The sequence below is a fragment of the Dipteris shenzhenensis genome, chromosome 3 (genome assembly GCF_047967505.1).
Source record: "Dipteris shenzhenensis isolate YYH24624 ecotype China chromosome 3, Dip_SZ_1.0, whole genome shotgun sequence".
Classification (NCBI taxonomy): domain Eukaryota; kingdom Viridiplantae; phylum Streptophyta; class Polypodiopsida; order Gleicheniales; family Dipteridaceae; genus Dipteris; species Dipteris shenzhenensis.
Window position 1 is genome coordinate 45,838,327 of NC_141598.1, and position 17,638 is coordinate 45,855,964.

At 44.1% G+C, this 17,638-nt stretch overlaps 1 protein-coding gene across 1 annotated transcript in view; it reads left to right on the forward strand.

Moving 5' to 3' along the window:
• OGG1 (8-oxoguanine-DNA glycosylase 1) overlaps positions 1-17,638 on the forward strand; it is a 42,818-nt gene that overhangs the window by 16,578 nt on the left and 8,602 nt on the right. The window contains 3 exon segments of the mRNA XM_087372356.1: positions 12,361-12,628; positions 12,631-12,732; positions 12,735-12,912. Coding sequence (XP_087228482.1) covers positions 12,361-12,628; positions 12,631-12,732; positions 12,735-12,912 — 548 coding nt within the window.

Here is a 17,638-nt window from a genome sequence, read left to right on the forward strand (position 1 = left end):
GTGACTAGGAGAGTAGGATCCTCACTTTGTCATGGTATCAAAGCTTAGGTCTAGTTCTCCTAGATTAGTTGTAGATTGAGTTGAGTGTTCTCTTTTAGTGTTCATTCTTTCATTCTCCCGTTGAAAGAATTCCGTCCATGAGAGTTGAAGATTTCTGTTCAATTGTTTTGTAAGAGTTCCATTGTGAAAAAGAGAGAGCTCTTGTGAGTCCACTCTTTGTGCTAAGAGTGAGAGATAGAGAGGTGTTCCAAGAGAGTTTGAGCGTGTTTCTTTTGTTAAAGAGAGGTGAGAGATTTCAGTCTGAATGATAGCGCTCCTTCCACTCAAGCAAGGCAGCTTCAGCCTCTTGCCATACGAGACTGTAGCTAAGGACAAGGAGCTCACGGATCCCTTCATCAACCGATAGAAACAACCTCCTCTGCTCCCAAGTCTTCAAACGATGAGCGGATAGCCAGCAAATGCCTTCAATGCTCCAAACAAGCCTCTCTAGCCTCAACTCTACGCCGCCTTTAACAACGACCTTGATTAGCGACTCTACAACTCACGAATGGCGGCCTCTTTAGCATCCGACCACACAACAAAAGCAAAAGTAAGCTCCAGCAGCCACAACACAGACTCCTTCTGTGCATGAACGACTCACCAACGGAGGATCTTCATCAACAACCTCCTGCTATAAGCAAAGCAGCTGCCAGACCGTCGCCATGTCCACAGCCGACTTCTCCTTCTGCCTCGTTCGTGCTTAAAAGGCCAAACGGGCCTCCAGCAACTAGCAGCTTCAATAACCTCCTCAAGCACGGGCGTCTCCAAGCTCGCCAGCCATACGAGCTTCCCGCTAGCTTCTTGACTCTGCAACAACGGACGAGTTCTCTCCAAGCTACGCCTCAACCCACCAGCCGCGATCTCCATCGAGCCCTGCAAGAGCTCTCAGCATCAGCGCCGCACGAACTGCAGCGACTCCAGCGAAGCCATCGTCGTCGCGCCTCTACAAAGAAGCTACAAATCTTCTCTTTCTCCAAGGTTCCCTTGATTGACACGTGGCAGGATAATAACTAACCTTGGTTAAGTTAATCTAACTACAGTGAACCTTGGTTGAGTTTCTAGTCACACTAGAGTTAGCTCACCCTTGGTCAAATGGGTAACTATGGTTAAAGTTAGGGCTAGTTAAGCCACATCAGCATGCACAGTCAGCAGTGCCTTCGAAGCACACAGCCTCTTGCTAAGCACAGTATGGAATTCAGCATGTGAATCCCTGTGCCACATCATCAAAGGCCCTCTTCTTCACAAAAGCTTCAACAAGCCATAACTTGCAATCCAGGAAGAATTTGCACACGCTCCAAAAAGGAAAAGTGATCGTCTTTTCAAGCTCTATGCACTTGTCAACTTAGATTTTCTATATGCAATTAGACACTGCCAGATTTGAAAGTATCATCAAACTGGTAAGACCTTTGCAATGGCAATCCGCACTCCAACTGTTGAGAAGTTCATCGGGGATGGATTTCACACATGGTCTACACAAATGAGATATCTTCTGATGCACCAAAAGCTTTGGAAGATTGTAAAAGAAGATATACCCACTGCACAAAATGATGCTTGGAAGGAAAAAGATGAAGCAACACTATCACTCATTGGATTGCACTTGGGTCCAAACATAATTCATCATATAGACTCTAAGGATCATGCCAAGGATGCATGGGATGAGTTGAACACAGTGTTTGGTGCAAAAGCCAAAAACCAAGAAATCCATCTTAAGATTGAATTCTATGGTATGCACATGGGCTTCAATGAATCCATGGCACAATTTGTCAACAAAATCAAAAGCATTATGACTCAACTAGAGGGCATAAATGCAAAAGTAGGAGAGAAAGATGCACTTGCAATTCTCCTTAAAAGCATGCCTGCAGAGTATAGTGCATTGACAACCACTTTGAAGAATTTGCCAGATCCAAAGTTTGAAGAATGTGTATCCTCTCTTCTCGAAAAAGAAAGAGAGTTGAAGGCATCGACATCAACATCGACATCAACACACAACAGCTATAATGAAGAACAAGCACTATTTAGTAAAACATCAGTGAAATGCTACCATTGCGGAAGGATGGGTCACTATCAAAGTGACTGCAGATTGAAGAACAAACCAAAGTGTCACCATTGCAAGAAGCTCGGACACAAGGAAGAAGATTGCAGATTGAAGAATCAACAAGTCAACTACGTGGAGTCATCATCAAGCCATGAGCCAAAAGGTGACATCAATGGAATGTATTGAAAAGCAAAAACCTTGCCAACCTTGCCTATGTTTTGTAATCAAACCTGACCACCTGAGAGTAGCTATGAAAGCACCCAGGGGAGGTATTGACATGTAAAATCCACACTTGACCACCTTAAGTAGCAATGCATGCACTAAGGGGAGGTGATGGAATGTAACTCACATCTGACCACCTTGCAGTAGCCAAAGGATTATGGCACCAAGGGGAGGTGTTGAGAGTTGTGGTGCCATGAGCACATGTAGAGCAAAGGTATGAGTAAAGGGAAAGCTGCTACATGGCATGGAGAAGATATCCCACATGTGAGCAAGCAAATGGATGTAAGTACCCTCACCTATAAAAGGGAGGTTCATTTGAAGTAATTCAATCAAGCACTTTGCACTATCTCAAGATTCTCTTTATGAGTCCAAGTTAATCTATCTTGGAACCTAATTGACTTGAGATACATGTCATGAGCACTCTCTTCATCATGCTTGCACTTAGGTTGCATCCTCCGTAGATTAGTATTGTATTAGGATGTTGTCTTAGTGACTAGGAGAGTAGGATCCTCACTTTGTCAATACATGCTTATGCAAGAGTTATGATGAAGAGGCTCAAATATAGGTTCAAGTAGCCATGAACAAGCTTTCTCTACTATCAAGGGAAGCTTCAAAGAGGCTAAGGTAGAAATCAAGCAATTCATGAAGACATAGTAGTAGATGGTCATGCCAAAAGAAAATATACTCATTGCCCTAGCAAGTGATCAAATAATCATTAGCCTTTACAAACTTTATTAGGCCATCATTAATGTCAAAGTACTCATTACAAAGGGACTTGAATGTCAACTTCCTTCTTGTTACATTAATGTCAAGGTCCTCTTCCTTACACAAGGACATGAATCCAAGAGGAATAGACAACTCTAAAGGAGGAGATAATCAACAAATTCTCCTATGTCATGGTCTAGCAGTACAAACACATCCTCCAGGTCATACATTGTCCAACTTGGAATTATGCATCAATCCTTTTAAATGGTGATTTTTGTTGAAAAATATGGATTTATTTCTTGACATCAAAATATGATGCTCTTAATGCTTTCACAAAATCTAAAGCACGGCTTGAAAAGAGAACTTGCAATGACACAAATATCCTTGATCTAGCAATGGAGATGAATAAAAATTAGATGAGCTTCATGCAATATTGTCGACATTGTGGAATCAAATGATAGTTCATATGTAGATATACTCTTAAATAGAATAAAGTTGCAAAGGGGAGGAATAGAGTTATTATAAAGTTGATATGAGTGATGACCCTATTGGAGTGAAGGTTGTGTAATACCTATTTATTGGATGAATAGAAAGAAGTCCAACTACAATATTCAAAAGAAAACACTCAAGCATTCACTAGAATCAAGCCTTCCATCAATCATTTGTGGATTTGTGGCTCTCTTACCCATTCTTATGCTCTAGATGAGCTCAAGAATAAACTTGATGTTTGATAGATTGTTAGATCACAAATACTTTGGATAGATTGACGTAGATTAGGCAAGAAATGTAGATGCCAGAAGATGGACAAGTGTTTTTTCATTCAGCCTTAGTTTAGTAGCCTTCTCATGGAAAAGCAAGAAACAACCCATTGTGGCATTATCTTTAGCAAAAGTTGAAGATAGAGGATTAGCAAATGCTACATGTGAAGTAGTATGGTTCAAAAGACTTCTTTTAGAAATTGAGATTCTTTTAAGAGATTCGACACATTGGGAGGTGTACTATTAAGAAACCCTAGATATGAGATGCACTCAAGGGGTGTTAAAAAACCCCTTATTTGTAAATTTTGCATGGATAATAAAACCCCTTTTTCTATACAACCTTATGGGGTTTTCCTCCAAAATTCAATTTAAAGATCCCATATGTAAAGACATTTATGTAAACTTGCCTTGGATTATTGAAAAAAAACCCCTCCATTTGAACCCACATTGTATATTTACATATTTACAAGTGAACCTCGAGTTTGATGCTACTTTATTCAGATAATGTGAGTTGTATTCAACTGGCTAACAACCCAATGTTTAATGCTAGAACAAAGCACATTGAGCTCCATTATTATTTTATCAGAGAAAAAGTACTTAGCAATGGTGAGATAAATTTTATTAATGTTTTGACTCAGGAACAAAATACAAATATCTTTACCAAGCCACCTTCCTTTCACAAGTTCACATATTTTGGCATCATCTTGGGATTTCTCATAATTCAATACCCTAAGAGTAGAAAGTGATGATATGTACATATACTTCCATTGCAAAGTCATTGTGCTTATGCACATACTCTCATTTTATTTATAATAATGTTGTTGTCATCGTATGCATCCTTTTTTATTTAAAAAATCTAGAAACATTTTTATAAGGCACTCTCTACTTATCCACCAATGCAATTCAAGACAAGGTGTTAGACAATCAAATTGCACTGTCCTTATGGAGCTAGTGCATGGTGGCCTTAAAACTTTGATATTTAGTGGATATTGTAGCTTAGTTCAACCATAAATGGATGCACTAGAAAAACTAAATTCATACATGTGTAATGCTCTTTGAATAAATCTAACATTTTTTATTATTTTGGTTTGGTTTCTTTTAGAGTCACTACCTTGTAATGAGGCCCATAAGCATGTCAAAGGTGGTTCCATTTCTTAATCGACAACATCAAACCCGCTAATGAGCCATTTTTCCTTTTGCTTTTTAAACCTTTGCACTAGCATGAGTTTGTGATGTGTACACTCTGAAGTGGCAAAACACGACTGAAAGTTTTTCCCAAAATTTGGCAACTCTCGCTATTGCATTCAAAATTTTCACTAAATTAATTTTACTTCTCCTGTGCCAGTAAATCCTGAATAAAGTACAGAGCACACACCCAAGTGCCACCTATGTCTTGCCCTATCACCTTATTACCCAAACATTCTCCCAAAATGTGTAACATTGGCTTCTTCACCTTTCTACTATTGTTTAAATATTGTTTTTCTCGCTTCCCTACTTCTTCATGACTCTCCGTGCCTCAAGCTCTCTTGAAGTTGGAATGTGCATAAGTTTTGATTCCTGTCACACAAAGCTTTCAAGTGAGTCCTTGTTTCTCTTCACAAGCTAGCTCTTCTAATAACAGAAATCATTTCTCGTTTCTTCATTCGTATTCTTTATTTAAAATAAGGAGCCACATGGTGTGATGAAGTTTGTCATGGGTTGCAAGAGAACTAGACAGAGGCTACGAGGTAGGAAAGTTGATATACACGGTCACGGTATGAGAAGGAGGTTGAAGGCCATGGAAGTTGATGATATTTGCAACAAATGTCGAGAGAGAGACAATGCCATGAAAAATGCCTCCTTCTTGAGTAGCCTCTAAGCAGTAGCCTCTAAGCAGCTAGCCTCAGAGCAAGAGATGCACACCTATTTGAGTAGTCCCATCCAAACAAAGAACATGAGCTATGGTGTTAAAGCTGTTGTAAGCATTTGAGATTGCAACATCATGTCATTTGGGGGATGTCCTCAAAACATTTACCCATCAGAGGATTCATCGAGTGTGTCCACTCTTCCAATGCCCGAGGAGTTGCATGCCTAAGAGGTCATACTCTATAACTTAAGGATGGCCTCAACTATGTGAAAGGGGTGCATAACTTAAATCAACTAGCTACAAAGAGGGAGACATTAGCTACATCATTTTCATCTAAAACAAACACGAAACGGGTTGGGTGCACAACATAAAAAATGTTGACCATTAGAAGGACCAACGCGTTTCCATGATTGGCCGTTGAGTGGAAGTGTTGCAACTCGATGTGAGAAGCCTATGGGCACCAACTAATCGCCAGAAAATGAGAGAATGCCTAAGTGATAAATTCATTGCTATAGTGGCATTGTTATGGCACAATAAATCTGAACAAGAAGGACGTCTGTAGGCTATAGATTGGACACAAGCAGCAAGAAGAGCACATCATACACATACTTGACACAACACAGGTCAGTCAGACTTCTAATGATATCTTTGCCTATCTTTTTTCCTCACAAATCATTATGCTGGCACATTTTCATTTGCATCTTATGAAATTTCGGGGAGGCAATATTTATTTCCAAGTTCGGTGGTTCAACCACCGTGTTGGTTCCAATTGGGTATGGCCATTGTTTGTGAAGTTTAGGATGATGATGGAAAGCCAATATTCATTCGTTGGGGAGGTTTGTAAACGAGAGAGAGGGAGCTTCTTGTTAGGGAGGGGAGAAATAGCAATGATTGTAGAGCCACTATGCTAGTTGTCTATTGCTATCATGCTAGTTAATTTCCATTTACATTTTATGAGATTTGGGGGGGTGGGGAGTGGTTGATATTTGTGCTATGCAGATTGTGCACTTTTCACTAATGTTTATCAGTTTGAGTTTTAAGCACACCCACTTGTTTTTGTCACATTCCGAGCAATGTAATAGCACTTCTTGGGCACATATTATCACTTTTTAAAGCTTTGTCTTATGAATTGGGAGAGGTGTTTTGGGGGGGAGAGAGAGAGAGAGAGAGAGAGAGAGAGAGAGAGAGAGAGAGAGAGAGAGAGAGAGAGAGAGAGGAGGGAGGCGATATTTTTTGGCAAGAGAATCACCGTGCTGGATTCAAAAGCCACTATGCTCATCAAAGCTAGTGTGTTCGTCAAAGCCATTGTGCTGGTTGCAAGCTTAGTCTACATAGGTTTTCAGACTGCATAAGTTTTATGAATACTCTTTATAAATTTTTAGATGAGCAGACGACAATATACTTAAGATTTAAGGCTGAGAACGTTGACATAAGGATTAGGCAGAGGAGCTTTGAACTTTGCAAATGCTCGTATATCAAGAGACTCAAAGACAGGAACGTGTGCTGTTGCAAAACACACATAGAGTTTGATGCCTGAGTCGTTCCCATCATAGGTCCCCTCTTATTATGGTGGCAAAAACAATAGCTCTCTCTACCCTGGCGATTGGGAGCCAATCCATGTAGGGTATCATAGGCTAGACAAGTTTATCCATGGGTTGTGTAGGTCCTGGAGTTGTAGAGAGTTGTAGATTGGAGAGAGCATTGCATCCTAGGAAGTGTCTACTAGCCTTGGCCACTTCATTGCCTGCGTCTAACAATTTGCCACAATATGTTGCACCATGTTAGTGAAAATGCGAGGAGGGTTGGCAAATCCAAGCATAGTAGGGAAAATGTTCTTAAGGGTTGCCATAACATGTGAGGCACGAATTTTCGAAAGCAAGGATGATGATTTCGACGGTCGTTAAAGAATGAATGAGAGAATTGCATTCAAACCTTGGTCTTGTAATGCTAGCAAATTTTTTGCTGTGTACCACAAATATGCTAAGTTTTGGCATCGTAAGTTATGGTGCTCATCATGGGAACTACCCCTATTATTAAAAAATCAAAAAATTGAGTAGCATTAGTCCCTGTTTCAGCCTTGCGAATAATCTTGGCAAATATGCCAACGCCACAACAGAGTGTGATAGGCTAAATTTTTGCTACGAAAAATTGACTAGCCAATCGGCTTAGAGCATTAAGAGGTAGTTCCCGCATACCAAAAGGTTGGCAAATATGCCAGACCCTAGCATATTGCAATGTTTGTCCCTACATCTTTCGTATGCTTGCGTGAGTTACCCTTGTGTTAGCAATTTAAATGTCTCTCGTGCGATAAGGTTGCTACGTCCGAAATAGAGTGTTTATTTTGGACGTTGGTTTTCTCCTCTCTTATATTCCTTACGGGACTTATCCCGTACATGAGAGGAGGAGGCTCGCGGAAGGTTCGGTGGAGGAATTGTGGAGGCGCATTGTGGACAAACCATAAGCATGGCCACATGGCGCGATGAGTGTAGCCTGAGCCGGTGAGACAGACGGAGCAGTTGGAAGACAGAAGTCGAAACAACCACGTGGCGTGGGCGAACAGTCAGTCGAGTGAGCACAGAAGACAGCAGCGTGTGATCACCCGCCTGTGCAGCGATCAGCCGGTGCAGAAGACAGCAGCCCAGTATACAAAATGCAGTGAGCTCAGCTGACAGCGCACGGGTCCCGGAGCAACAGAGGATGGCAACGTGAGATTTGAATGCAGGCAACACATGGGTCTCGGAGCAACAGAGAGTCGTTGAGAATGCCACATGGCAACGTAACATTGGGCGACGCACGCGGAGGTTAATGAGCGGTAACAGCCCTCAAATTTGAAGGGTAGCCTAGAATTTCATTTTGAAGGGCAATTTAAGAGTTATCCTTCTTGTAAGTTACTTTTGAAGGGTGACGTGGCATTTCCTTTGTAATTTTTCCCAAAGCAGTCCTTCTTTTGAAGGTTGATCTCTCTATTTCCCTTCTGGGGAAGGGTGAAAACCCTTTGGAAGGGTGTTGCAGCCTTCAAATTTGAGGGCTGAGCGGTAAAGAGTCTGCGTAGTGACAGTCTGCGCGGTGCCGCGGGATGACACGTGGCTCCACGACTCGGGAGGACGTCAGCGAGCGTGGCGGAAAAATCAGAGAGAGAGTTATATATATATTTATTTATTTATTTATATTTATATAAACATATATATATAAAATATGTTGTGAAGAGAGAGAGAGTTAGTTATTTATACATATATATATAGAAACTGTAAAAATATATATGCATAAATAAATATAAAAATATAAGAGAGAGAGAGAGAGGGGGCAGATAGAGGGGTGGAGAGCGAGAGCGAGAGAGAGAGAGAGGGCGATCAAGGGGGGGAAGAAATAGGGGGGAGAGATGGGGAGAGAGAGGGGGAGAGAGGGAGAGAGAGAGAGAGAGAGAGGGGGGGGGGGGGGACAGAGGGAGAGAGAGAGAGAGAGAGAGAGGGGGGGGGGGAGAGGAGAGAGAGAGAGAGAGAGAGAGAGAGAGAGAGGGCGATCAAAGGGGGGGGAGGAACGGAGGGAGAGAGAGAGAGAGGGAGAGAGAGATCAAGGGGGGAGAGAGAGAGGGGGGGAGAGAGAGAGGACGATCAAGGGGGGGGGGGGAGAGAGAGAGAGAGGGCGATCAAGGGGGCCACAATGCGTAGTGCCATTAACCACAAGGTAAGAAGCCCCCCCCCCAAAGATTTCGAGAAGACACACGGCCCTGTCCCCAAAAAGACAAAGAGTGCCGAAGAAGACACATAGCTTCTAAGAAGCCACATGGCACCACACACACACACACACACACACACACACACACACACACACACACACACACATAGAGAGGGCAATCAAGGGGGGGAGAGATGGAGAGAGAGAGAGAGAGAGAGAGAGAGAGAGAGAGAGAGAGGGGGGGGGGGGGGTAAGAGAGATGGGGGGGAGAGAGGGGGAGGGGAGGGGGAGAGAGAGAGAGAGAGGAGGGGGGATCAATGTAAAAATATATACATAGAAAATGTTAAAATATATATACATAAGTAAATATAAAAATATATGTGAGAGAGAGAGAGAGAGAGAGAGAGAGAGAGAGAGAGAGAGAGAGAGAGAGGGTGATCAAGGGAGCAGAGAGAGAGGACGATCAAGGGGAGGAGAGAGATGAGAGAGAGAGAGAGAGAGAGAGAGAGAGGAGTTTTTTACTTCGTAGCAACAATGCCAAGAAGCCTTAACAGGCTTATCCGAAGCAATCCGTAAGGATCGAACACACACACAACACGACATGAACCAATGCCTCAACCACCAAGAGCCACGCGGGTTTTACAAAACTTGGTGGGGAAGGATGTTTATACACGAGAGAGAGAGAGAGAGAGAGAGAGAGAGAGAGAGAGAGAGAGAGAGAGAGAGAGAGAGGAGGGGGGGAGAGAGAGGGAAAGAGGAGTGCAGTGGATGTTAGAGAATCAAACCGTGTATGGGTTATAGGAGAATGGGAGGTTGACATGTGTTAGAATGCATGGTGGAGAGAATGCATGACTTAAGGAGGATTGCTCTCCCATCTAACTCTGATGTCCGGTGGAGTAAATCTCGCCTTGATTGAATGTCTCCGAGTCTTCTAAGCCTACATATACTAATGGCTTGGTGCTGTGAGTATATATGACCTCTACAAGATGTAGTCTCCCACTCGAATATGAATAATAGTTCCTTGCTTTCCATGGTTCTTTCAATCTTCTCAATGCTCTATGTGTTCATTTCCATTTAGATTAGTTACATGCATGCAAGTATCTTCATTTGGTATCAGAGTGAGGTAAATGTTCACGGTTTTTTTGTGAGGCAGAGGAGACTCACAGCTCGTTGATTATTCCCTAATCTCATCGACGAGATATGGAGTCGAAGTCCAAATCAGCAGTGGCAAAGCTTCTTGTGTTTACACGAGTAAACTTTGCGACATGGCAGTTGAGCTTGCGGTTGTATTTCATGGAGAAAGGTCGGTGGGGGATTGTCGCTGGCTCAAAGAAGAAGTCCAGTGTTGGAAAATCCATGCAAGATGGTCAACCGAGTTGGGATAGCTGACACGAGAAGGCCCCTTGGTATATTGGGACGTGCTCTCGATCCCGTATAGTCATCACCTTGATTTTTTGATATCTGCTCATGAGAATTGGGTTGCATGGAGATGTTATTTGGAGCATGTCTGGAAAATTCGAAAGTCTTGTTGAAACAAGAATTATTTAGTGTGAGAATGAAAGAAGGAGGCTCTCTGGGAGAACACCTTAATTGCATGCGCATTATTATTCATCAATTGGCTGATCTGGGAGTTCGGGTTGAAGACGATAATACAAAAGTGGTTCTGCTAACTAGTCTGCCTCCTACCTATGGAGAACTAGCCAAGATATTGAGGGTCAGCACCAACTTGTCACTAGAAGGAATGATCGCAGCACTGCTTGATGAAGAATGTCGTTAACAACCTACAAATGAAGATGACAAAGCATATACAACGTACAAGAATGTCAAAGCAAAGAAAAGTGTGTAGTGTAGATTCTATGGGAAGCTCAGGCATCGTGAAGAGTATTGTTTCAAAAAGCGAGACGAGATTGAACGAGAGAATAAGGAAGGAATGCATGCAGGTGCACATGCAGTCGAGGAAGATTTTGCGAGACTTTGCATATCCCAAGAGGATGCAGATATACACGACTTTGTGTTTTGAACTATGTTGTGATAACAACATAGTTTAATAAACTAGAATAAAAGATGTAAAGCCAAAAATATCCAGTAGGATTGGGGGAGTGAGTTTAGTCGTACGCTTAGAAATCTCTTGCTTTGGTCAAAAGTATCTCAATGTTGATGAGCATCTAAAAGTTGGTTTTGAGTTCTTCAAAATTTCAATCTCACTGTGCATTGTTCATGAGCAAATTGCAGTTATATGCCCTCACTCAGTTTTGTGAGAGGTAGTCTTGGCAATTGCTTGTGTTTTTGCAAGAATGTTGTCTTGGAACAAGGTCCTCGGATTTGGATCATTGTCTCTCTCTCTCTCTCTCTCTCTCTCGTTTAGAAGTTTGGTTTAATGAAAGGCTTTTGAATTATTGTACAACTCAAAATTCTTGAATACGTGTGTGTGCATGTGCTTGCGTGGGCGTATGTATATATTTTTCTTTTCACAAATTTTCTTAAAATTCTTCAAAAGTTGGAGATTTAGAAATGAAACCTTAAATTTTATTGAAGGTAGTCTATGATCGCAACCTTGAGACCCAACTGAGCAGGTCTCTAGCGTGTCATAGACGGGTCAAGTTTAGTCGTAGCAAGAAAAGGGGTTAGCCTGATAATGTGTGGGTGGGGGCTAACGCGTGGGTGGAGAGGAAGACTTTGAGTCTCCACCGGAGCAGGTACAATGCCAAAAATTGTGAGCTAAACTTGGGGTCGGACGCAAACTGTGGGAAATTGTAGAGGGCAGAGCCTGTAATTATGATGCCTTTTCTGTCCAGTGGGAATGAGCGCTGAGCATTTTGCTAGGCTTGTGTCGGAATGTATATATGCTTGATGATGGGCTTAATATGAGATTGGGTTCCATGGCCTCCTCCCTCGTCCGTTCCCCGTCATCTCTCCCGTCAAGCGCACTCGCTCCTCCTCCCTTTCGCCCTCCGCTAAACGCTCCCTTGCTCCCCACTTCTCCCCCCATCCTGCTTCCCATCCCTCCTGCAATCACTCCCTACCATTACATCCCAGCTCCCGCCCTCCTCCCGATCGCATTTGCCGCTCGCAGATCGTAGCAGCTCGTTGACACACCTGGTTGGAGATGCTTGGGAGCGGACTCATCAGAACTTTGCCTTGGTCTCACCCTTCCCACCGGCCAGAGTTTTCGCTGGAAGCTCACGGGCGACTGTGAATACACTGGGGTTGTGGACCATTATCTTGTCTCGCTTCGACAGGTCAACGACCATGTTCAGTACTTCCTTCATCACAGTGAACTCGGTCGTCCTGACATCGATAGGGTTGAGACTTCTCTACGAAACTATTTTAACTTGGACACTTCTTTAAAGATGTGTGGGCACCATTCGTAGCTGCAGATGAAAGGTTTGCAGCCCTAGCGCCACACATGGCTGGAGCTCGTGTGCTTCGGCAGCACCCTGTGGAGTGCGTCTTCCATTTATATGCTCGACGAACAATCACATTCAAAGAATCTCACATATGGTGGATTATCTTGCCAGTCTAGGACCCTACCTTGGGACGATCAAGGGCCTCCCTTTTCATGCTTTTCCCGCTTTGGATATTTTGGCTCGTGTCACAGAAGCAGAACTTCGTGATGCGGGATTCGGTTACAGGTTCGTACTGCTTTACAAAGGACATATAATTTCAAATTTCCATCTAATATATATAGATAGTGAGAGGAGAAAGGTCAAGACAAAAGCTGCAACGAAATTAGCTGTGTCATAAGGGGAACTGAAAGACTAAGTAGCCAGCAGTTGCAAAAATCCTGGAGCTGAGGTGCTACTTGAAAAGGCTTGACAAACATGGACAAAAACCTTCAATTCTTTAGAGCAAAGGGGAGGCTTTGTGAGAGTGGTGCACATGCGGAAGCGTGAGAAGAGAGAGAGCGAGAGAGAGTGAAAGATACACCCAGCAGATAGGCTATAGCAACTGTATTATCCAGGTTCATCCACAGCCAAGGGGCTGGACAGGTGAGAGAGAGAATGCTCCAAGAAAGGCCCTCCAATGTGAGACACATGGAATGGAGAAAGGGGAGCCTTTTATATACCCCAGGCCACCATGGTTGGTTGGCCAGTAGATCGACCAGCCAGGTTGGCTGACCTGACCGTGGTTTGCTCTAGTTAGGATCAGGTTGACCCAACCATGTGGGTCGGTTGACCCACCCCGGTTGGGCCCCAGTTTGGGCACCCAACCCCACCCTAACACTTGCCTGAACTAGCCTATCCAGGCCTACCTAACCTGGGCGGGCCACACCCACATAGAAGCCATACCTTTAACACCCTCTCTGCAGCTCAGTGATGAAGATGCAACCATGGACCCTCCAATAGAGCGTCTACGGACTCACATCCGAGACAGCACGAATAGCCTGATCCTCGAACCATAATGCCATCTCGAATAGTAAATGAGATGTCCTTAGCTGTGATTTCCCATGCGAGTGTGCATTGAGTTCCCAATGGGATGTAACGATTTGTGGAACACACCATCATTGGTATCCTCCAGTGAACACATCACGAACACAACTCGAACAATGAACTCCAATACACACGATAGTCTTTCCTGTTTGGAGTTGAGCATCTCTTGATGTACCATATTTAGATAATTAGTGAGGGCCTTTGTTATCGGCGTGCCCGCACCTTGTGAGGATAGTGTAGGGTAGGCTTGGATGTGTACTTGGGGTGGGGGGAGATCTGCCTATGTGGAGGCTTCACCGGGGTGTTGTGCACTTGCCAGGAGGGGACCAGATTTGTGCGGGCCAGTTTGGCATAGTTCAGAGCTGGCTCGGGGCCTGGAGGGTATGATGGCAAGCTGCCTTGGTGTTGCACTGGCTGAGGGTGTTCCCAGGAGAGGTATGGCATAGTTATAGGCTGATTCGCAGTCTGGAGGGCCTGTTGCCCAGCCACACATTGTGTAGGCCAGCATGGGGGACCTGTGTGGCCACTCTTGGACGGCAAAGGTGACCTGTTTGGTCGGGGGTGTCCATTGCACAGGACCCAGGGCAGATGGAGGGCAGACCTACCTGCTGTCAGCCGCTTTTGCCAGCCTGGTTGGCCCTGTGGGGCAGGCTGGTTGGCCTATTTGCAGACCTACTAGGAGGGGAGTGAGGCTATATATAGTCCCCCCACTGTTGGAGTGGATTTTGTATGTATGAGAGCATATGTTTATACTATGGTCTACACTCTTTGTTGGGGTGCTGTGATGATGTCAGTGGGGATGTCATAGTAGCTAGTCCCTGCTATGCATGATGGAGTTTATGGTTTTCAACCTTGTGAGTGACTATCATGAGATTGAAACTGCACTATGTTGTGTTTTTAAAGGATGTGTTTGGGAATGTTCCTGGATTCATCTAGGTATATACCTGCTATGCATGATGGAGTTAATGGTTTTCAACCTTCTGAGTGACTATCATGAGATTGAAACTGCACTATGTTGTGTTTTTAGAGGATGAGTTTGAGCATGTCCCTGGACTCATCTAGGTGTATATATAGGCCTCCCCTTCCATTGTTGTATTATCTCACAGTTGGAGGTTTTGCCGAACAGGTAGAGGGCTTTTCCAGTCTCTCTCTCCTTCTCTCTTGTGGTTTGGTTCATTTGGTGTGCTCTCTGCTTTCTTTTTGTTCAGTTTCCGTTGCACTCTTACATGGTATTGGAGCCAAAAGGTTGGCTGTAGACCCGAGACATCGAGAGCATGTGGAGCCAGCAAACTGCATGGAGTATAGGGCTGCTGTTCAGAGGTGTCTGAAGAGGAGTGTGCAGAGGTGTGGTTGGTCGGGTGTCAAGGAATGTGTGTAGTGTTTTACGGGTGTTTTCAGCTCTAAAAGGAGGTGTTTTCGAGGGACAGGACACTGGAGATTGAAGGTAGCTTAGGCTTCCTTCATTATCTTCTCCGGCCCTCTCCTTTCTTTCTTTGTCAATTCCCTTCTCTACCTTCTCTCCCATCCACCCTCTCTTCTCAGTTCGACCCTCTCTTTGTTCCGACATGGCTACGCTGGCTGAGATGGCAAAGAGCAAGGTGAAAATTCTCGTATTACCCACTTTCTTCTTGGACCGTCAATATGGGCTCAACTACGGTGTTTGGGGGTTATGCGGGAGTCCGTCTTGCAGTCGTATGATTTAGCAGACTTCATATTGGTGGGGGTTGTCAAGCATGATCCCCTTGCAGCAAATCTAGGGATTCTGGAGCAAAAGGAGGCCGAGATCATGATTTCCAGGAGCTTTAGCAAGAGATTCTCCAGGCAGGGAGGCAGATGTAGAAGATTTTCCTTGCCAGAAGCAGAACCGGCAAGCTTCTCCCGGAATCGCACGATTCTTTGCCCTTGGAAAAGTGATCTCTATGCTTTATTGTGAGACTTGTCCAATGGCAAAGGCAGGAAGCATGAAGATCTTATCTTGTCGGAGTGAGAAATAACATTTTACGGCATTTTGCAGAGTTTAGAAGGGCAGAGCTGCTCTTCAAACCACAGTTGTCTCCGGATACAAATAACGGTTGGAACTTCTATATCATTTGAGGACACGGCCATAACTTTGCTGTCCCACTTGTCTTCCTAGTACTCTGCATTTTTTTCGTCCTTGATTACCAGTGGAAGGATGAATACGTTGACGTGGGAGGAATTGGTACCCATGGTGCTTGACCAGGAGGAGAGATTTCAGAGTCCGGGCGCCTTGGCAACAGAGTAGACGGGAAGGAGTATGCAGAAAGAGAAGCACTAAAGGCTCCACGTACGTGTAACTGTTGTGGCTAGGAAGGTCACTATTGGCGGCAGTGTCGTCAGAGAAAAGTGAGAGGACTAGTGAGCAAAAAGAAAGAGATTCTGCAGCCCTCACTTCGTTTCTTCTAGGCTTCCAGCCTTCTAGCAGCACGAGGCTGTTGGAGATATCATAGTCAAAGAGTGTCGGTGTGAAGTGTTTGTGTAGTACTAGGTGATCTAGTACTAGTCTATGTGTGTGTGTCTTGTGTGAGTGCCACGTGTCATCATGGGACTTGTCCCATATGCACTAGGTGCTAGTGTGTGAGTAGATATAAGGCTTGTACTTATCTTGTCATACTTGATGAATGAATGAAAGCCTTTGTCATGTCTTCATTTGAGCATCATTTCCTCACACCCTAACCTTCTCTCTCTCTCTCCACCATGTTGGTGTGAAGTGTTGGTGTGTAGTACTAGGTGATCTAGTACTAGTCTATGTGTGTGAGTCTTGTGTGAGTGCAACGTGTCATCATGGGACTTATCTGATATGCAGTTGGTGCTAGTGTGTGAGTGAACTTCACGTATCTTGTCATACTTAATGAATGAATGAAAGCCTTTGTCATGTCTTCATTTGAGCTTTATTTCCTCACACCCTAACGCCCCCCCCCCCCTCTCTCTCTCTCTCTCTCTCTCTCTCTCTCTCTCTCTCTCTCCACCATGTTTCTAACAGAGGCAGGATGCGCTACCCCCCCCCCCCCCCCCCCCCTTCTCTCGCTCTCTCTCTCCACCATGTTTCTAACAGAGGCAGGATGCGCTACCAACAAGCATTTTGGTTCTAGATGGAAGATTGCTTGCTTGTGTGTAGAGGTGGGACTTGTCGGATAGGTGCAGTGGTGGTGGAGTCTTTGTTTGAGGTAGGACCTTGAGCCTTGAGGAGTTGTTCCTGTCGACTCAGGTGGCAGTACACATACCATTTTGTATTTGTTTGGACGTGATAACCTGGTAGACCTAGAGGGGGTTTTCTTGTGTTCTGCTGCAGCTATTGTCTAATGAGCTGTTGGAGATCCGGATGGGTTAGATGATTGCCAGCATATATCAATCTGTTGTAGTCTATCAGTTTGGACATGAGAGGGGGCTGTATAGCTCTTTGATACAGTGTCCATGCATGAAAGCATATCTTGCACCGATGGCAATATCGGTTGGATTGTTGTACCAGTACAGTATCGGATTAGAGGAGTTTGCCTTGCACAAATAGCGTGGGAGCACGTACTACAGGTTTCCAGTGATTGTGTTGAGATGGTTCATACCAAGAGGGGGCTTCTTTGACAATACCTTTGGCGGTCTTCAGCGACGGAGGTTCACACTATGGATTCCTTTATTTGCTCTAGCGGCACACCTAGCTCCTTGGAGATGACGTTACATCCAAGAGCTAAGAGGGGGTGTTGGATCTCTTGATGTAATTTTGCAAATGTGACCAAATCTGCTGCAATTTCTTGCCAATGTCATCGAAAAACCCTAAATTTCAGATCAAAACAGCCATATGTCACTGCAATGAGTGCAAATGTGACAAAAAAACCTGCAAATCTGAAATATCCCGCAATTTGCCAGCAATAGATCCAAAAGGCCCGATTTCGGAGGTGGAAATGGAGTCAAAAGA